At 61.8% G+C, this 21135-nt stretch overlaps 1 protein-coding gene across 6 annotated transcripts in view; it reads left to right on the top strand.

The window, feature by feature from the left end:
• The window catches only part of MACROD1 (mono-ADP ribosylhydrolase 1), a 152819-nt gene that overhangs the window by 129829 nt on the left and 1855 nt on the right, over positions 1-21135 (top strand). For all 6 annotated transcript variants that reach the window (XM_061164860.1, XM_061164878.1, XM_061164887.1 and 3 more), the window contains exons 4-5: positions 8354-8383; positions 20900-21016. In XM_061164860.1, the coding sequence (XP_061020843.1) occupies positions 8354-8383; positions 20900-21016 (147 nt within the window). The remainder of the gene's footprint in view (positions 1-8353; positions 8384-20899; positions 21017-21135) is intronic.

Consider the following 21135-nt stretch of genomic DNA (forward strand, 5'->3'; position numbering starts at 1 on the left):
TATTAAGTATTTTTTATTTTTGTTTAACGTCTAAAAGTTCCTCCAGGAAAATGTGAACAGGGGTTAGCCGATTCTGTGTGATGAGCTAATGGGTGACTCACTTTTCTTTTGCTTTTTTTGTATATTATCTAATCGGGGGCAATGAACATGAATTTCTGGCAACACAAAATGCCAATAAGTGGAAGGTGTCTGGGGAGATTGGAGAGTGGGTGTTGAGGGTGGGTGGGGTCCAAGGGTTTGGGGTCAGACTTGGGGGCCTCTGGCTGGGACGCTGGGTTTTCAGGGGCAGAGTCCAGGCAGGAGGGGATCAAGGAGGGGCCTAGACCAGCAGGAACCACAGCCAGGTCATCTGCTTTGAGCTTAAATAGCTGACTGGGCGGCTTTTGTAGGGAAAGTCATGGGGGTGGGATGCCCGGGGCAGACCAGGGAGCCGACTGCAGAGTCCGGCTGCACATGGGTGAACAGGGAGGCCCATCTGAGGTTCAAAATAGCAGAGGAATGAGAGCCCGGCCCAGGGCCAGTGGGAAGGAGGAAGCTGAGGGGGAGACTTTAGAAAGGGGGCCCAGCTGCTCTCTGCAACAAGAGAAAAGCCTGCACAGCAATGAAGACCCAGCATAGCTGAAAGTTCCCAACAGATTTAGGGAATCTCAGGGCTCTGTTCAGAGAACGGAGTGAGAGGCTCGATCCTGAAGGCAAGCAAGCCAAGTCTGGCTGAGCAGCAGGCTGAGTGGGCCAGGCTCCAGAGTCAGAGCAATGGGATTGAAATTCTATCTCCACCACCCTCAGTGAGTGGCCTCGGGCCAGACACTTACGTGAGCCTCAGTCTCCCCATCTGTAAAATGGAGCTGTGCATCCAGCTAGTCCCCATGCCTCTCCCTAGGAGGCCGGTGAACAAGCCTTGATGAGCAGAAGCTGCTGTTGTCATTACTGTTGTTGTTGTTTTAAAGCTTTATTTATGTATTCGTTTTTGGTGGTGCTGGGTCTTCATTGCCACACTCGGGCTTTCCCTAGTTTCGGCAGGCGGGGGCTGCTCTCTAGTTACGGTGTGTGGGCTTCTCATTGCGGTGGCTTCTCTTGTTGCATGAGTGCTTAGTAGTTGTGGCGCGCGGGGGCTTGGTTGCCCCAAGGCATGTGGGATCTACCAGGACCAGGGAAGGAACCAGTGTTCTCTGCATTGGCAGGCGGATTCTTAACCCCTGGACCACCAGGGACGTCTGTTGTTATTATTAAAGCAACAGCCTGGCCGCATCCTTCTCCCCGGCTGACTGGGGAGAGCGGGGACCCCAATCCTGCATTGTGTCACCATGAAGCTCTGTGATGCTGTGATGGTTTTACAGGCATTTTAAACTTTATCATCTATGCCCCAGAGACCTTCACTTAGCTGACCTCTCCACGCCCCCACGCAGAAGGACACGCCCCAGGGAGTGGAACAACTGGCCCAGCATAATGGCTGGGGGTTACAGGACCCGGCCTTGCAAAGCGCAAGGACGTTGCCTCCCCCGGTGTGGATTGTGGTCTTGGACTTTGCCTCTCTGGACCTCGGTTTCCCCGTCTGTAAACAGGCCGGGAAGGGGTGTGTATACATATGTACACACACGTTAAGATGATCAGCAGAGGTCCACGTAAAAGCCTGGCGCTGAGAAGTGTGAGCCCCCAGGCGCCTCCCCCCCAGCCTGGGGAATGTCCAGTAAGCCTCTCATTTTCCACCAGGCAGCCCCACGTCACAGGACAGTGACCTTGGCCTGGGGGACGGAGCTTGTCAAACACGGCAACTGCTCGCGCAGCTTGAGATGCCTTTGAAGTCTCTTGTTCTATCTTCAAAAATTCAGCACATTTCACATTCTATTCCATCTGTGGGGCATTTCTAATCTAAAATGTGTTTTAAACGGCTTGCCCTCGAGTAACAGGGACACCCACCGCAGCCCTGTGGGAAGGCAATGGTGTTGATTTCCTGGGAACAGAGTCCCCAAACCACCCACCCCCTCCTCCGCATGAGGCTGGGGCCACCGTTCCACCGTCAGGGGGGCGGTCAGTCAGTCAGTCATCACCTCACTGGTACCAGGCGTTGTGCTAGAGTCCGGGGTACCACGGAATGGGTGGGCCTGTTCTGGGGGGGAACCAAGGAGGAGGACAAAGGAGGAGGTCTGAGAGGGGGTCACCTGGAAAGTGCAGTAGCCCCTGGGCCCCCCTCCTGCCCCATTGCCCTCTGACCTCCCCCCTAACTCTCTCTGCTTCGGCCACAGCAGCCTCCTGGCTGTGCCTCCAACCTTCCAGGCGGGCTCCTGCCTCAGGGCCTTTGCACAGACCAGCCTCTGCGTGCTCTTCACGAACGGCTCCCTTTTCAGCAGGTCCTCAATTCCTTCTAGATGAGCCCCTCTCCACCTGCCTGCTACTCTCTCCTCCTTTCTCTACACGCTTCACAACCTCGGGCGCTAATGCTAATGGTAATTCTCATTTGAGTTTATTTTGTTGTTTCTCGGCTGTTAGATGATGAGCTCTGTGCCAACCGTCTGGGTCCCAGAGCCTGGCACACATCGGGGCTGCATGCGACTCTCTCAAGTGAGAGAAAGCTGAGACCTGGCCTTATGGGGAGGGTGGAGGAAAGCAGGCCAGGCAGAGGGGCTGGGTGATTTGGGGGAGCAGGCCCCTCCCCAAGCCTGGCCCTGGAGGCCCGGACGAGGGCACGTGGCAGCCACGGCCTCCGGAAACACCCAGAGGGGCTGCGCCGGCCGCAAAGTCACCGCTGTGCCCGCTCACCCAGCTCCTCCCTGGCCCAGTAACCTGCTCAGCGCTTTCCTTGGGTCACCGAGTCTCCTCTGTGGCGGCCCAGCCCCGCTGGAGGATTTAGTCCCCGTCAGGGAAAGGCCAGCCAGCAGCTCCTACACGGCCTCCTGCCTCTGCCCTTGAACCGGCCCTGCCGCCTGCACGGCCCCGACCCCCCAGGCCTGCCTCCTAGGGCCCCCCCGGGGGGCTCCTCTGCAGGGCCCCTTGGATGAGAGCGGGGGACCCCATGCAGCCTGGCTGAGTGACTCTTGGCACAGTCGTAACCTGTCAGGTTGGTTCAGCAAATTGTTGGTGGGCGCCTGCTGTGTGCCAGTCTCTGTGCTCAGCGCTGGGACGCGCTGTGGACCAGACACGGAGCGGGGGTGGGGAGCGGGTGGGGAGGTAGACGCTTTTCTGGGAGGTCTGGATGCTGGAGGCGGTGATTGCTGGCCCATGGGAGGGTGGGGAGGGTGCAGCTGGAGACCAGCTCCAGACGCGGGGAGCTGGGTGCTCTCCTGGCTCTCGGGGAGGGTCTCCTCCAGGCAGGGAAAAGCCTCTGCACAGGTCCTGGGGCTGGAGGAAATGGGGAATGTTTGAGGACCTCGAGGATGGGTGAGAGACAGATGGCGAGGCAGAGGCGGGCGGAGAGGAGAAAGGTGAGGTGTCACGGGCCTGGGGTGTTGTGTGGGAGCAGCCAGTTCTTTGTCCTGAGAGCAAAAGGGATCTTTACCCAGGAAGCTGGGGGACCTTTACCCAGGAGTCGTTCAGCTGCATGGTGAGCAGCTTCTTCTCCACGGCCCGGCTCGCTCATCTGTAAAATGGGTTAGTGATCATATCCTCCACAGAGGGTCAAGATCAAATGAGCCCATGTGAGTACAGACTTTACCTGGCCCCGGGCCCAGGCCCTCTGCCACTGGGGGCTCTTCCGCTATAAAAATATTGAAAGTTGATTGTATGACTTTGTTGGCATAAAGACAATTTTATTAACATTTGATAGTATATATTTCCTATGTATGTAACGTTACGTATAACATTATCTTCAACCTAAAAGTTCACTTTTTCCTTCTGACTCTTCTCTTCTGGCTGCACGGGGTCTTCGTTCTGGCACGCTGCTCTTGTTGCTCTAGAGGCTGTGGGCTCGGTAGTTGCGGAGCTCGGGCTTAGTCCAAGCTCATGGGATCTCACTTCCCCGACAAACCCAGGATCCCTGCATTGGGAGCTCAGAGTCTTATCCACTGGCCCCCCAGGGAACTCCCTTTTCTTCTGATTTTAAGGGCAATTACCTTTTCAGGGTCCCTAAGAGAATTGAGTCCCAGGCACATGCCTACTGCTCTTCTCCTGAGCCCTCAAAGTGGGGGCTACTCTTCTCTGCGGAGGTGCTCCCTCTCAGGGCAGGAGGGGGTGGGGGGGTGGACAACCAGAAGAGGAAGAGGTATCCTTGGGCCCCTCCCCCTGCCCTCCCCCACCCTCACCCTCCCCCCTGCCCTCTGCCTCCCCATCCTCCCCATCCTCCCCCTCCCCATCCTCCCCATCCTCCCCCACCCTCCCCCATCCCCCACCATTCCCCCTTCCCCATTCCCCCTTCCCACCTTCCCCCGCCCCCTCCCCACTTCCCCCTCCCCATTCCCCCCTCCCACCTTCCCCTTCCTCCCTCTCCCCCATCCCCCAGCCCTCCCCCTTCCCACCTTCCCCCACCCCCGTCTCTGTCCTGCTGCTGCCCTGGTTCCACCACATTCCGGCCTCTTTGATCCTCCCTGGGCCTGTGGAGAGCCAGGCAAAGCCCCCCTTCCCCAGCACAGGCACCTGCAGCTGCCCCTCCGACCAGGGAGACGCCCAGACTCACCTCCCTGCGTGCCCTCCTTCCCTCCAAGATGTGCTGCTGCCGCCTCCCCCATAAAGCACCCCCATCATCCTCCCTCACTGGGATGCTTACACACTCCTCCCCGCCCAACTTGGGCACCCTCGTGGCCCCTGGCACACAGCTGGCACCCAATTAAAATGTTCTGTGCAGAGAGGGATGGGGGAGCGCGGAGTCCCCCGCAGTAACCGTGACCAAGCCCTTCGGGTCCGGCCCTCTGCTCCCTTTCACCGGGTGGCGGCCACATGCCAGCCCCTGAACTGGGCACAAACTGGGGAGCGGCTCTGCCCCCACACAGGACAGCAGGCCCGGGGGGTTGAGGGAGGGGCAGCCCCCCAGATGCCCCAGGCCTGAGGAGGTGTGGGGTGGGCAGAGGGGGGTGGGGTTAGGGGACTGCTCGTTTCAGCAGCAGAGTAGGGGCAGGGAAGGGCGGCAGGCTGGAGTGAGGCCCCCCCAGCGCGCCCCGGCCTGGCGAGTGGCTGTCAGGGGACAGAGGATTCGGCAGTGACTGGGGTGGACCTCATTTCCACCCCAAGGTCACAGGCTCAGCGCTGAGGCTCGGAGCCAGTTAACTGTGTCCAGCCAAGCATGGCTCCAGCACGTCTCCAGGCGGGGGCCGCGGCCGGGCTGGACCACCTCGCCCCGCAGGGGGGTGCCAACAAGCAGACTCAGACGGCAGGCGTTGGGCCAGGCACCTCACACACTCTGGCCTAGGAGCTTCCGCCCCCACACCCCCCAAATCCAGAAGAAACCTCAAGTCCCCCTCAAAGCTCAGGGCCAGGCCTGGGCCTCACTCACTCACTCAGCCACTCACAAGCTCAGTGACCCTGCTTAGCCGGGCAGGTTTCGGTCCTCTGGGCAGGGCTGGGCCCAAAACCCAGTGCTTGCCCACATTTAACTCGCCCACCACCCAGCTCAGCAAGAAGGCCCTTTCAGACAGAGGGGTCGTGCAGGGGTTAATAAAATGGGTGCTGACAACCAATCATCCTGGTTCAAGGCCCTTTCCCCCATTCAACCCATCAGGCCAAGAGCTTCAGTTTCCTCATCCGAAAAATGGGCTAATGACCAGTTGTGATTTAGAACCTCAAACCAAACTGAGGGGAGCATGGGGGCGGTGGTGCAGCAGAAAGGGGAGGCTCTGGAGACTCCAGGCCAGCATCCAGGTGAGGTGGGCAGGGCCAGCCTTGGCCGGGCAGCAGGAAGGCCTGGAACCGCCCTGCTTTGGGTGGGAGGCTGGACAGCACACGCAGGGGGACCGCCTGTGATATCTTTGGCACTGCTCCCCATTTCCCATGTTCCCCCCAAGCCTCCAGGTCGTCCCCCCAGCTCTGAGTGCCTTGGGCACCACTTGACCAGACATCCAGGCCCCTGGGGAGAGAGGGCAGGGGCAGGGTTTAGACCCCTGGGTTACTGCCCCTCCCCGAGTGCCCCCCCCACGGGACTGCGGGGCACAGAGGGCTGGGGGATGGAGACTCTGCAGAGCAGCCTCCTGCGGTGCCTGCTGAACTGGGGCCCACGTCCTCCGTGTAGCTCGAGTCTGAGCCCCCAGTGCTGGGCCGCGCCTGCGCTCTCCCACCTGTGGCAGGTGATGCCACCTGGCTACCTGTGCCCCCTCCCGCCAGCTCCGCCTCTGCCCCGGGCCCACCTCCCTCCTCAGCCCCTGGGTGTCCCCAGCCTGGTGGCCATCAGGCCAGTTCACCCCCGCCCCCTCGCTCAGTCAGGGCCACACGCAGTGGGATTTCTTCAGGGGCTCAGGGCAGGTTAGCGTTGGCATCTCCTTCCAAAGGGGCCTTCGGAAATGCAGGTCAGCGCCCCCTCCACGCCCACCCCTTTGCGGCTTGCTGCCAATCCATTTGGCATCCAGCCCTTCACAAGCACGAGCCAGCTCGTTTGCGGCCAGTGTTAATTAAGAGAGAGAGGTGATGGGGGGAGGTGGGGAAGGGCCATGGAGGGCAGCTTCTGACAGCCGCCAGGACTGCCCTGAGGGCTGAGGGGGCGGGGGGCTGGACCCGCGCCCACCTGAGATGCCCCGTCCTCCCCCCGGGCTCCGGGGCAGACCTGTCCAGACATCCAACCCCTTGTCTCTGCAGCCAGCCTGCTGGGGTTGGGGCGGGTCAAGACTGCATCCGGGGGCCTACTGTGCGCTCTGCCTGTAAGTGGAGGAGGAAGGCCCCGGTCCTGGCGGGGCGGGTGGGGGGACCCTCCCTCTGGACTTTGAGGTCCACCTGTTCTGCGGCTTTGACATCAGACAGACCCAGTTCCGATCCTGCTATTGTGCAGCTCAGCCTCTGGGCTTTGCTTTTTTTATCTGTAAAATGGGAGCAATTGCACAGCCCCTGCGGCTTTGCTATGATAGTACATGGGCCCAGTCTGCCTGGCAAGGAGCCCTCGCTCCATCACTGGCCACGTGCCCTCCCGGGGCAGAGCCCACAGCCCCAGCCTTGGTGAGTCCCGCCCCACGGCCTGCACGTCCACCGGGGTGTCCACCAGGGTCCATCTCCAGCTCCGGCTGCCTCGCCCGCCTGCTCTGCCCACCTGCACCCCCGCCCTTTCCCGGCGGCCCCCACCCCTGCTCTGGGAGCGCCCAGCCGCTCCTCGCCTCTCCATCTTAATTAGCTGCTTGTATTAATCTTGCAAGTAACGTGGCAACTTGCAGCCCTGGGTTTTTGGGCTGTGGAATTAATTATTCCCCAAGCGAAGAGCTGTCAGCTCTGGGAGACCAGCCACTCGGAGCCACCCAGCACCACTTAGCAGCCTCCACACAGGGGCCTGTGGCCTGGCCGGCCTGGAAATGGCCCCACTCCTGGCCCGAGCCCTGTTCCGTGAGTCCCCCCCCAGAGGGGCTGCAACAGGACCCTAGAAGGGAGGCCGGGAGGCCAGAGCAGTGGCAGAGCGAGGCTGGCCTGGGAGCCAGGACCCCGGGGGCAGGGGGCTGAGGCACAGCAGGTCCACGGCCCCCACCGGCAGCACCTGGGCCTGGGACGCACCCGCCCCAACTCGCCTGGGTTCGTCCTGATGAGCCCCGAGCACGGTGCTTCACACCCAGGCAGCTCTATGGTCAGACGCCGGAGCCCTGGCTGGGAGGGGCGCAGACCTGTGCAGCCCTGACATTCCAGCCGAGAGCCTGCCAGCTTCACTCTGCTCCGTGGGGAGGCCAGAGCGGGCAGCCGGCCAGGCGGGGCGCGACGGACAGGGTGGCCGGCGGTCCAGCTCTGGTCAAGGGAGGGGGCCCAGGGGCTGGCGGAGCCAGGGAGAGCCCTGTTTCTTCCTTGACCTTCACACCAAGCCTGTAAGGTGGCCTGTCCTCCCATTTTACATACAGGAAAACTGAGGCACGGTGGCTCAAGTCACCCATCTGTTCCATTTGCTTCCAGTCCCAGGGCCCTGGTCCCCCCTGCAATGAGCCGGGGTGGGGCCCGGACCTCACGGGCGGGCGCTGTGGTCCGCGAGGCTCCCCGCCCTGGTTCACAGCTCTCACCCCGCGCGCTCATGCCCCGGGCAGCCCTTCCCCTGGCTGGGTCCCTGTGACCAGAGGTCTGTGTCCCCGCAGCCTGTGAGCCCCGCCCCTCTGCACCGCGCTGGCAGGCGGGCTCTGGGCACCACTGGGGAAGGAAGGATGCATGTGGCTGAGGGTCGCCTGCCAAGCTAGCAGCCCACGATCGCCCCTCCACACAGCCGCCTGCCCCCTCAGCCTCTCCCCACTGACGGCCTTTGTCTCTCTCTCTCTTGCAGCCAACAGCTCCCTGCTCGGAGGTGGCGGTGGTGAGTAGACCCTTCCTGTGGGCTGGGGTGCAGGGGCTGGGTGGGTGGGGGTCCACCTCTCTCCTCCTGGCCCCTCGCCCACCTTCCGAGCCCAGCTGGCGGCCGTGCCTTCCCAAGGCTTCCCCCTCGTCCCCACTGGGCACCCCTCCCATCTTCCCACTCCGCCCTTCTTTACTGCCCCCCACCCTGTCGGCCTCGCTTGGCCTCCCACATCTGGAGACCAAGCCGTACACCTGAACGTCAGGCCTGGCTCCTGCACGGCTGGGTGACTGGGGTAGGTCCCTGCCCCCGGAACAGAGGCCGCCTGGTCTGTAACCGGGGGGCTGGAAGGCCCCCTGAGGTTTCAGAGGGACTGGGCCTGGGTCGTGGGGGCATAGCACCACAGGTATGATGGGAAAACCCCAGCCCTGCCCCCTGATGCCCACAGGTCCTGGGCAAGTTTGCCCACCTGTGAGGGTGAAATGAGCGTCTCCACTCTGCCCTGCAGCCTCGCAGAGCGGCTCTGCGTCAGGACACGGTCTCGTCAAGTCAGGGAGAGCTCCAGCATCTGTAAAGCCCGCGAGGAGGCGGGTGTGCTCACTGTTCTAAGGCCCACCATGACATAGCAGGGCTAGGTGGGCAGGGCGTCGAGGTCAGAGCGGGCCCGGCCTCCCGGGACGCAGGCCCAGGTCAACCGGTGCCGGCGGGGAGGGCCGGGGGGACAGTCCCTGAGCCCCCAACGCCTGGCCAGCCCGGCCCAGGCCGGCCATGCCAGCCCCTCGCCCCCAGCCCCGGGGCCCCTCGCGGGCTGGCCTGCCCGCTGTCTCTGCCGGCGGCCCAATGATTGGTGAGCCAGGGGCCAGGGGTTAATGCGCCGTCGGATAAATCCCAGGGGCTGTGTTTACGGCGGTGGTGGCGGGGCCCAGGCCAGGTTTTAAAAGGGGAAAAAAATAAAAGGGGCATAGAAGGTCAGGAATAAATAAGAGCAGCGTTAAGAGCTGTCGGTGACCAGCCAGGATGCAGGATTGGGACGCGGGGCGGAGGGGGGGGGGTCTGTTTGTGGTTGGAGATGTTTTCCCTCCCTCCCCCGCTTCTCTTCCAGCCATCCCTCAGGAGGTCACCACTACCCTGGAGGCCTCTCAGGATGAGGGGCTTCACCCGGCAGGGTGCCCTGTGGGCAGTGGGCTCAATGAGGTGCCCCTGTCCAGGCATGGGGACCAGGGAGGCTCCCAGAGGACGGGGTGGGGACCCGGGGAATGGGTAGCAGTGAAGAGCAGTGGGAAGGGTGTGCTGGGCCGGGGGAACAGCACAGGCGAAGCCTGGAGTGAGGGGGACTCTGAAGATGGGAATGGTTAGAGCCCAGACAAGGGGAGGGGAACCAGGAGAGGATGCAGGGGCCTCAGAGACCGTGTGAGGAGCTGGAGTTTTAGCCGTTCAGTTAGGAGGACCAGCTTCCCAGGTGGAACCTGCCTGCCAATGCAGGAGACATAAGAGACGCAGGTTCAATCCCTGGGTCGGGGAGATCCCCTGGAGGAGAGCATGCCAATCCACTCCAGTATTCTTGCCTGGAGAATCCCGTGGACAGAGGAGCCTGGTGGGCTACAGTCCACAGGATCACAAAGAGTTGGACACAACTGAAGTGACTTAGCACACACACATGTAGGAAGACAAAGGATTACAGAAGCTGTGAGACTAGTAATCTAAATGAGGTCATCAGCCCTCTTCTGCTAAAAACTCTTCTGGGGCTCTCGCCTCACTTCCTTCCACGGCCCACAAAGTCTCCAGCCACCGATCAGACTCCCTGCCACACTGCCTGGCCCTCCCAACTCCCTGCCAGCCACACCACCTCCCTGCAGTTCCTGGAACACAGCCGGCCCACGTGTGCCACAGGGCCTTTGCACTGGCTCTTGCCTCTGCCCCAAATGCTCTTCTGCAGACAGTCATGGCCGTTCCGTTCACCTCCTATGAGTGTTTACTCACAGGCCTTCTAGTGAGGCCCACTCTGACCTTGGAATTGCAGCTGTTGCCCTTACCCCTGCCCCAGCCGACATTCCCTGGGCCACTCTAGTCTTTATTTTCCTCCAACCGCCTCTCTCCTAAAGTGACGTATCACTTACGTGTCTGTTCTGTTCATCGTTTGCTGTCTGTCTCCCCACTGAGGACAGTAGCTGCAGGAGGCTTGCTCACACTTACCAGTGGTCTGGCGCGTACAGTCAGTGCTCAATGAATGGCTGATGAGTGAACGAATGAACTGTAGATAGTCGGGGATGGCCTCACGGGTCATGCAAAGGACTTGCTGACGAGGACAGTGGGAGCCACTGAGGTTTCCTGCAGAGCAGGGAGAGTGGCTCACAGGTGGCCTGGGGACCTCACTCTGGGAGGTCAGAGGGCAGCTGCTCTGGCCAGACTGAGCGGCGAGGCCTGGTGGGGACCCCCGCGCTCGCTCTCCTGCAGCACTGGGGGCGAGGGGAGGCTGGAGCCGGCCTCAGCACAGCCTGACTGACGCAGAGATGGATGGGGTGGGCCAGGACCCAGGAGGAAGTGGGCCTGGAGTCCAGCCTTTTAACGCCGGCCGAGATTTATGGAGCCGCCACCAGTGCACGCTGGGCTGTCACTCTGCTAATGTGATTGGAACAAGGTGGAGGTGGCGGGGAGGGGACTGGGGGTGGGGGGAGGCGGGGCGGGGGCTGGGGGGGCCTGGCGCCTGCCTGGGGCGGAAATGGAAATGGGCCCCGGACCCCCAGGACGTCCTCTGAGCTCACATCTACCACCTGTGCCCTCCCTTGCCCCTGGTCCGTCCATCCAGCCTTAACCCCCAACCTGCCAGGAGGGGGGGCACAGGCAGGGGCAGCCTGGGCCTGGGTGGCCCCCATCTGACTGCCCGGACCCTGGTCCCCCCAGGGTCCTCTTCTCCCGAGTCCAGCCCTGCAGGGGTTCAGGCCACTACGCACCCTCCTGTCCCCACCCCTTTACCTATCCACCCACCACCCATGCATTTAACAAGCACTGGGCCCCCCAGCCCCCGCCCCCAGCCCCCCTTGCTGACCTCCCCTTGTGCCTGTTCCTGGAGCGTGGCTCCCCTTTCAATATACGGGTGTTTGTTTGTTATTCCTTTCCCCCCAGGAAAACATACTCTCCCCAGGAAATAGAGTTCAGGGGATTCCAGGCCCCTAGACCAGCCTTTCTGGGGTGGTTAGTTGCGCCCCTGTGTGCAGGTGCCGCCTAGGAACTGGGGACCAGTAGCCCCGCCCCGGGGTTCCCATCCGGTCCTGCTGAGGGAGGGGAGCCGTCAGCTCAGAAAGGGGCTCCTAAAGGGGGTCAGGGCCAGCCTGCAGGGCTTTGGTGCAACGAACCCACAGCGTTTACAGCAAGCATGTTGGGGAGGGGGTCGGCTGACACCCCAAACCTCAGTGGGAGCCCCCCGGGCTGCTCGATCCCAGAGGACTTAACCCCAAGGGTCCAGGGTCCCTGGGCCTGCCTCACTCTGGGGTCGGACCCCCACCAGGCCCCGAGGCCAAGGTCTGTGGTTCTGACAACACAGCGAAGGGTCCCTACTCCCCATAGCCTCCCAGCGCTGTTTCTGAGAGTGGGGGGGCAGGGGAGGACACCGGTCTCAGATCCTCAGACTCAGGACTTGACTCTGCCCTCAAAGAGACCCGCTTTGGTAGAAGTCTTCCAACAGAGAGGGCATTTGACTTAGGCCCCGAAGGCTGCATAGGAGTTTGTCAGGTACAGAGGGATGGAGAGGCCCACCAGGTAGACAGCCCAGCGTCTGCAGTGGGGACTGCCTGGCCCACTCCTGCTCCCGCCTCCTTCCTGGACAGCCTTTTACTGGCTCGATAAAAAAAATTTTTTTGAAAAAACACTCTGCTATTGTATGATTGTATGGTAAGAAGGGAGGCGGGCCCTAAATCAGGATGGGAATCGACAGGGCCCTGACGCGTGTCTCTCCTGTTTATTAGGACTGAAATGTTTACTCGGCGATAAGGAGCCGGCTTTCTCGTGGAGATTTGTGCGCTCTTTTTCAATTACCCCTCGTCTTTCTCTGCCACTTTCGCACTAAAGGGATAATAAATGTATCGGAGCGTTTCAATTATTCATCTAAATCATGACTGCGCCTGCCACGGCCAAGCTTTAGTGACAGATTAATTCAGAGCCGCCTTCCTCCGCTTGCAGCGCCATCTCTGTGTCCGCCTGGCCAGGGCCTTGAGGGCCGGCCCGAGGATGAGCACAGGGCAGGTTGGAGCTTCATCCACACACACAGTCCCTGCCAAGGGCCCCTCTTCCAGAGGTCCGCCGGCCCCCCTATACCGGCAGGCCTGTGAGGGTACAGCCTCCCTGCCCTCCCGCCTGTCAGCTCTGCTCAGCCCTGCTCCCCAGGCCCACCCCGCAAGTCCATGCGTGTGTCCCTTACACTGCAGGGTCCCAGGCACCTCACACCAGGGGGAAGCCAGGGTGGCCCGGCTCCTGGCATAGCCCTCTCCAGGCACAGGGCCATTGCACATGCTATTCCCAGGCCCGAGGGCTCCTCTGCCCTCCCACCACACCTTCCCGCCTAGTTATCTCCATGTCAGGGCAGCCCCTCCAACCAGCAGTTCCCCCAACACACACACACACACACACACACACTCACTCACTCACTCACTCACTGCTGTTTCTCTGTTCACCGAGGGGCCTGCAGCTCTGGGACACGGCAGACCCTGTCCCTCTTGGAAATCAGACTTGCGTTTGTGTGATTAAATATCAACTGCCCCCCCATCAGACCCCCCCCCAACTCATGGGTAAGCACAAACATCTGTCTCTCCGCCTCCCGGCAAAAAGCAGGTGCCTGTTGCAGACCTGCTGGTGGACCGGCGTGCCCGGGGGCATGTGCCCTCAGCCCAGCTGTCATGGCACAGAGTGGAACCCACCACCGGGGCCCACCCTCTCCTCTCTCCACGTAGGCACCCACGACTCTGGGAGGGGGTCACCCACTGCCCTCTCGCTGTCCCTGAGTCCCCCTCGGTCCCCCTCGACCTGCCTCTTGCCATCTCGCTCTAGTTTCCTCTCCATCTCTCTGCCCTGGCACGTGCCATCTCGCTCTCGCCTGCTTACTCGCTCACCCTCCTTTGTTTGTGGATGGGCAGGCCCAGGAGGATTAACGAGGCCTCTCAGGATTCCGGCCTCGGCTTCTGCCTGGCTTCGCTTGCCACCCCGCGCACACCGGGCCCGGCCCTATCTCCCATCACCCCATGCTGCTAATCTGTGATTGCTCCCCGCTCTGCTCCGACTGGCTGGGGCCTGGCACAGCAGGCAGACCCTCTCCAGACCAGGCTGGGTGGGGCCTGACCAGCCCATCGTTTCTTTTTTCATAATTATTTATTTACTTAGCTGCACCGGGTCTTAGTCGCGGCACACGGGATCTTCCATTTTTTGTTATAGCATGTGGCATCTAGTTCCCTGACCAGGGATTGAACCTGGGCCTGCTGCATTGGGAGCTCGGAGTCTTAGCCATTGGACCACCACGCAAGTCCCAGCCACGCTTCAGCATGTCTCTGTGCCAGGCTGGGGCCAATGGGTGGACTCAACAGGTGCGATCGGAAGTTATCTAGGGCAGGGGGCTGTGCTGGGCGCAGAGAGGGGAAGGGCAGTCCTGGCTGAGGGCACAGCAGAGGCCATCTCGACCACGCCCCTCCCTTGCTGGAACCTTCCCACTGCAGTGGCTCCTGGGGGTACAGCTCACCCCTCCCACCTCTCTCCCTGTCACCCTGCTGAGCCCTGTGCCTGAACCCCTCCTCCCCCAACCTCCCCCCAAAGCCTATCACCCAGGGTTCTGCTCAGATGCCACCTCCTTGGAGGCACCTTCCCAACCTGAAACCAACCTGAAACCCACCCCTGCCCGGCTCCCTTGCCCCTCCGACTCTGGAGTCTTTCCTTCAGCTGTTTCACCGGGGTAAAACAGCTAGTAGGGCTTCGCCTCCTTTGCACCGGGCGTGGAGGGCCCACCTCCCCCTATCCAATGCACCGGAGGTAGGGGGGGACAGCATGCAAAAGGCGGGTGTCATCAAAGGTGGAGGCTGGAGGGAGCCCCAGCCCTGCTCAACACTGATGATTTTATTTCACAGGCTTGTGGGAGCCACAGGAGGTTTCGTGAGCAGGAGGGGGACACAGTCTCCCCAGTACAGGCCCCAGTTGAGCAGTAGGACTGAGGTGCTATCAGCGCCCCCTGCCTGGATGCTGGGCCTGGCTGAGCTCTCCCCGCAGGCTCTCGCGTACCCGTCACAGCACCCTGAACACGCGTACCCTTAGCATCTCCGTTTTGCAGATGAGGAAACTGAGGCACCAAGTCCCTTGAGCTGAACCGCATTCCCCACCCCCATCCCTTGGCCGACCCTCCCTGGGGGGACAGAGAGAATGGTGGGGCCTGTGCCCTGCCCCCCCATCTTGGGCAAGATGCTGCCAAGCCCCTGCCTGCAGCTGCCACGGGGATTTTTAATAACGGGAGTGATTTTTGCATGATGAATGAGGCGCTGCCGTTGTGTACATAATGAAGCCCTAATGTTTTCAAATCCCCATTTAAGGAGCTGATCTCACCCCGTAATGAATTTCAGATCACATCGCCGAGCTGTCGTCCATCCGTCTTCTGCCAGGGGTACCCGCCCACCTTGGCATCTAGAGGGTGGGGCCTGGCGAGGGTGGGCTCTGCTTCCCCCCATAGTGGGCTGAACCCAAGTCCAGCACCGAGCCGGGGCTGGAATGTGTCTGTTGACTGAATGAGTGACCGGGAGGGTGTGGGCAGAAGCCGAGGCAGTTTTGGCAACGGGGGAATCACGTGGGGTCCAGGCTCCCAAGTCTCAGCCTGGGAGGAAAACGGAAGCCAGAGAGGAAGAGAGTAGGGAGGGCTGGAGAGAAGGGGGCCTGAGGCTGCAGGCTGAGTCACTTGGCCAGACCTTATGGCTGGGCCATCATGCTGCAGGTCAGGGGCCTGGGGGTGCAGCGACTCAGGCTTCTGACTCCTTTCAGCCCAGGCGGTGGGCGTCTGTGCAGGGGGCCGGGCTGGGCTACACCTGCCTGGTCAGAGTGGGCGGGCTCTCCAAGGTGAGCCGTCTAAGTGGGAAGTGGTGGAGAGGGCCCGCCCGCAGGTGCCTTCCAGGGCTTGAGAGGCACCCCCCTCCCCGGGCCCCTGGGCCTCAAGCTCCGCAGCCCTCCCTGCCAGCTTTCTGGGTGACATCTCCACTGGCAGCGTGTCCTGTCCCTTGGGCGAAGGGGCCCCCAGAGCATTTGGGACAGAGGCGTCTTTTGCCTACGGAGTCCGCGGCTGTGCCTCGGTCTCCCCATCTGTAAAATGGGACGACACGTGATAACACGCAGGGCACGTTGGTACCATCACGCACCGAACCCTCAGGCCAGATGCAGTGGGAGGTGCTGTAACTGACCTTGTACATGTGAAGCTGAGGCGCAGAGGTGAAGGGACCGGCGGAGGGGTGGGAGAGCTGGGGGAGGCGGCCTTGGGTCTGCTCCTGAGCCACACAGCCCCAGTGAGCTCATCTCAGAGGCTCCGACACTCGGCACCTGGGAGGGCACAGCCCGGGCCCCGTCCTCCGCCTCCCCTGCCCTGGGGGCCCACAGGAGCCCCGGGCAGGGCAGGGCAGGGCGGAGGGCTGCCCGGACAAGACCTCACCACCCACAACTGCTGAGAGCTCTGCCCCCGTGAGCCTTCGTCCCTCCTGGGGAGAGGTGGGGGCCAGGGCAGCGCTCAGAGCATCTGCTATGCTGTAACTGAGACCTCGGAAGCGTCACTAAATCATCCTGGCCCTGAGTCTCCCCTCCTCTGGCCACCTCGACACAAACCTCAGACCTCCTCCCAAGTTTTCTGAGGCTCAGAGAGGTTAAGTGACTAGCTCAAAGCTACCAGCACACTTGTGGGCAAGATTTCTGGGAAGAGAAATGCAAGAAAGAGGTGAGCAGGGGCCCAGACTCACAGGACATGGAGAAGGATGGAGAAGAAGGGGGAGACGGAGGGGCAGGCCCAGGGCTGGCCAGGGTCCCCTGCCCTCTGACAGGGCACAGCTGCCCTCCTCTCCCCCAGGCCACAGCTCTCCTTGTGTTCCTGTAAATAATTAATTAGCCCCTGCCTGCTTGTTTGTTTAGCATGAGGAATGCTCCCCCACTGAGATGCATTTATTGCTGAATAAATTTAAATATCTAATCTTCCCTTCATGAATATTACAGCACCCTAAATAGCGGCCAACATATCCTAAGCGCCTTGGCAAATGGCCCCCACGGGAGCCTGCCTGCTTCACCGCCGCTGGCTCCGCGGAGCCCCGGCTCCAGCCCCTGCTCTCTTTGGACGCCCTGCCAGCCCCAGCCTTACCAAGAAGGCGCTGAGTCTGAGCTGACGCTCCCGAAGACTGAGAACAGGGCTGTGGAGGCCGCACTGATGGCAGGAGGCTGGGGTGGGCTTCCAGGCAGGGGCGGCAGGGCTTCTCCAGGGGACGTACCTGGACCCGGGCGGAGAGTCAGGGCTGGAACAGAGAAGGGACCGACAGGGCCCCCAGAGAGCCATCTGAGGAGATGGGGAAGGAAGCAGAAGAGATCAGGGAGTCAGGAGGATGGGGAGAGCCGGTCTCCGAGGCCGCCCTGCTGGACTGGATGCAGACAGTCAGCAGTCAGCCTGTGGGTGCAGCTGAATGGTCTGCACGGGGAGAGCTCCAGACAGCTCAGCAACCAGAGGTCCCCCGAGCAGCCCCTTTTTTGGGAGGGGGATGGGGAGAGGTGGGGAGGGGCCAGGAGCCAGGCTGCAGGGGGCTGGCAGAGGAGACAGCAGCCGCAGACAGGGCACCTTCCTGAGGTGTTTGAGTGAGGAGGGTGAGCAGCAGCCAGCCAGCGCGGAAGGGCGGCTCGGGGTGGGAACAGTGAGGACAGGTCCTGTCAGTTCTCGAGGAAGTGGAGCTGTCCAGCTGTGTAACCTCGGCAAGTCTCTCACCGTCTCTGCCTCAATTTCTCCTTTGCTAAAGCAAGAAAAGTGATAGCGCAGCCAGGCTGTGAGGATCAAATATGATGGTGGATGTATATGGCTTAGCGCCTTGCTCACTAAGAGGCTGAAATTAAGGAGCCGTATCTGGGAGCTGGGGCTTCCCTGGCGGCTCCATGGTAAACAGTCCGCCTGTCAATGCAGGAGATGCAGCTCTGATCCCTGCATGGGGAAGATCCCCTGGAGGAGGATATGGCAACTCACTCCAGTCTTGCCTGGAAATTCCCATGGACAGAGGAGCCTGGTGGGCCATTGTCCATGGGGTCATGAAAGAGTCAGACACGACTTAGTGACTAAGGAACAACAGCAATAAAAATCTGAGAGCTTAACCTGAAGGAGCGAGGAGGCAGCTGCGGAGGGAGGCAGCGCGGGCCTCGGGGCCATCTTCTGCCAGGGAAGGGCTCCGCTTGGACTAGTGGAGAGGCATGAGGAAGGCCCTTTTGCCCACGTGGGCTCAGTCCCCCAACAGAGACCCCAGGTTTTCTGCTGTCTTGAAGTGGGGCGGGGTCAAGTAGGACGTCTGGGGGAATGTGGCTGTGGGCACCAGGAAGGGTTCTGAGGGTCAGCTGGTATGAACTGGGGACACCCCCATACCAGGCAGGCCGGAGGCCCAGCTGCCCCTCTGTCCTAGTAACAGGCAACGATAGTCACGTGGGGAGTGGGGAGGAAGGGATGGGACCCCTGGAAACCTCCTGCTTCCCGTCTCCAGGGCTCAGCTTAGCCCAACCTAAGAGCCGGGGCAGGGCCTGGGGGTCGGAGCCAGGGGAGGTGCGGGTCATGGTGGGAGGCGTGGGAAGGGGCAGTCCTTTGGCCTGTAGCTAAGGCCAGTGGGGCTGGGGGCCTCCTCAGAGACAGGAGAGCCACAGGCCTGCCCTTGGTTGGGGAAGGGGGACAGGAGCGGGCCAGGCTGGCTCTGGCTTGGGAGGAGGGTGGGCGAGGGGGGCGCCTCGAGCCTGTCCCTCATCTCTACTTTGGGCGGACGGCTCCCGGGCGCTGTCCCAGGAGGCACATGGCCCCGGCCTGCTCTGGATGCTGCGGGGGGTGGGGGCTCCAGTCCAAGGGCTCTGCCGGCGCCAGTTGCTCCTGCCTCCTCCCACCTCATGCCCCCAGGTCAGCCCCAAAGGCCTGGCTGCAGGCCTGTCCACTTCTGCAGGAAACATTAAGTCCCTGAAACAGATCTCGCTGAGCTCCGCTTCCGCACGGCCCCCCACTGCGGGCCAAGGTCGCCAGCAGGGTGGCCAGCACTGGGAGATGGCAGGCGACCTGGTGCCAAGTGGATGAGACCACTGGGGCAGGGCCGGGAGGTCCCCAGGAGAGCTGGCGCAGGCAGGCCCCTGTGCTCACCCCACATGCCCTGGATGCCACCTCCCACCACACTCCTGGGTGTACACAGGTCGGGTACAGGCCCGTGCAGTCTCAGTGTCCAAGCAATAGCCAACACTCGGGTCGCCTTCACTCATGCCAGGCACATTACAGGAATTAATTTAATCCTTCCAGTATTCCTATGAGGTGAGTACTCATATTATCCCATCTTACAGATGGGGCAGTTGAGGTCCAGAGAGGTTAAGTGCCCTGGATCACACATCTGTGACTGGCAGAGCTGGTATTTGAACCCAGGTTGCCCAGCTCCACGGCCCCCGCTGTTGCACATGGCGCTGGGTGGTTCCGTGGTACCCCCCACCCAGAACAGACACACCGCAAGTAGACGATGTGCACCCACTGTGCCACACCACCCACTCTCCGCCCCTCCCATTGGCTGCGGCTGCCCTCAGCCCTGCACATGAGAGGGGGTGGCAGGGGACCCAGTGACAGATTCCCTCCTGGAGATCCCCCAGTTCTTCTACCCCTCACCCCCACCCCACTCCTGGGATGCTCGGGAGATCACCTGGTGCCACCTCCGGGTGAAGTCTCAGAACTAGGTTTAATCGGGCTCACAGGCACGAAAGGAAACAGAAGCAAAGGGGCCGGTCCAGCGGCAGCCCTGGTCCTGAGCTCAGATTCTGAGGGTGGGGCTGTGATGGAGGAATGAGGCCCTCAGTCTGAGGTCTGTGAAATGGAGAAACGGTAGTATTTCCTGCTGCAGGGCATTGAGCTCAGTGCCCTGGCACAGGCCTACATGCAGTAGGAGCTGGGGACCTGCTGATATTCTCCCGGGGGATGGCGGGGGAGTGGTCACTGCCCCAATCTTCCTGATGTGGCAGAGGACGCTCTGGGAAAGGGGAAAGGGCTTGCCAAGGTGCCACAGTCAATGAGGGGCGAGTTTGGATTTGACTCTTCTCGAGGCTGACCCCGCCTTTCCCTCGGAGCCGCAGCAGCCTGGGGAGGTCAGGGAGAAGAAGCGTCTCTTCCATCCACACCTCCCGCCGCGCCCAGGACGACTTGTTTATCTCGGTCCGGGTCCCCAGGGTCGCTGGTGAGGCCCTAGAGCCGCCCTCCGATAAACAAGCCCAGGGCCGGCCCCAATTAAGCCGGATGCACTAACGAGGCGGCTCGTTAACGAGTTTGGGTGCGCGCCCGGAGACACCTGCGCGCCCCGGACCACCCTCCCTCGTGGCGCAGGAAGGAGGTGGAATACCTAGCTCAAGGCCCCCATCGGATCGGCCTCTTGTATCTAGGTGGTCTCAGTGTCCGCGTCTGTAAAGTGGGTCTTAAGAGTCTGTAAGTGGCAACCCACAGCAGTAGTCTTCCCTGGTAGCTCAGTTGGTAAAGAATCCACCTGCAACGCAGGAGACCCCGGTTGGATTCCTGGGTCGGGAAGATACCCTGGAGAAGGGAAAGGCTACCCACTCCAGTGTTCTGGCCTGGAGAATTCCATGGACTGCATAGTCCATGGGGTCGCAAAGAGTCAGACACGACTGGGCGACTTTCACTTTCACTTTCCAGTATTCTTGCCTGGAGAATCCCATGGACAGAGGAGCCTGGCGGGCTATACAGTCCATGGGGTCGCAAGAGTCAGACATGACTTAGCGACTAAACCACCACCAAGAGTTTGTAAAGCGGGTCCGAGAGGGCCTCGCCTTGGGAGGTCGGCGTTCGGATCCCAGGCTCCTCCCGCGAAGGTGGCGACTGGCAGCGGGCCCCGCGGCCGGGAGGGCGGATTTTCCCCCTTGTCCGGCTCGGGCTGCGGATCCTGTCGCTCGGACCCGCCTCCCGAGTCCCGGCACCGCCTCTGCTCGTGGAGACCTCAGCCTCGCCTGCGCCCCTGCCGCGCGCCCAGGAAAGAGCAGGGCGGACGGGGCGCGCCCCCTGCCGGCGGGTCTGCGCCGGCTCCCGCCGCGGCCCTCTCTGGCCCCCGTCTACGCCTCGGTTTCCCGAGCTGTGAAAAAAGTGTGGGACCGGGGGTGCGGGAAGAGGGTGGAGGTGTGAGGGAGCGTCTGGAGGCCGCGAGAGAAAGGCTCGGGGCCGGGTGAGTCCCGGCACAGCCCAGGGATTGGAATCTTCTCTCCTTGGGCCTCGGCCTTCTCTGTAAAACGGGCTCAGCGGGTGGCGGGGAGCCCCACAATTCACTGCCCGGTTCCCTGCAGTGGACGGCTGCATCCACCGGGCCGCCGGACCCCTGCTCACCGACGAGTGCCGGACCTTGCAGAGCTGCGAGACCGGCAAGGCCAAGATCACCTGCGGATATCGGCTGCCGGCCAAGTGTGAGTCCCGGACACCCCCACCCCGCGGGGCGCAGACAGGGCGCCTTGCGTAATTAGTGTAACTCGGGAATAAGGGTGTACCCCGACAGAATTGCTGGAGGTCTCCTCCGGGGGCACTT

The sequence above is a fragment of the Dama dama genome, chromosome 2 (genome assembly GCF_033118175.1).
Source record: "Dama dama isolate Ldn47 chromosome 2, ASM3311817v1, whole genome shotgun sequence".
NCBI lineage: Eukaryota > Metazoa > Chordata > Mammalia > Artiodactyla > Cervidae > Dama > Dama dama.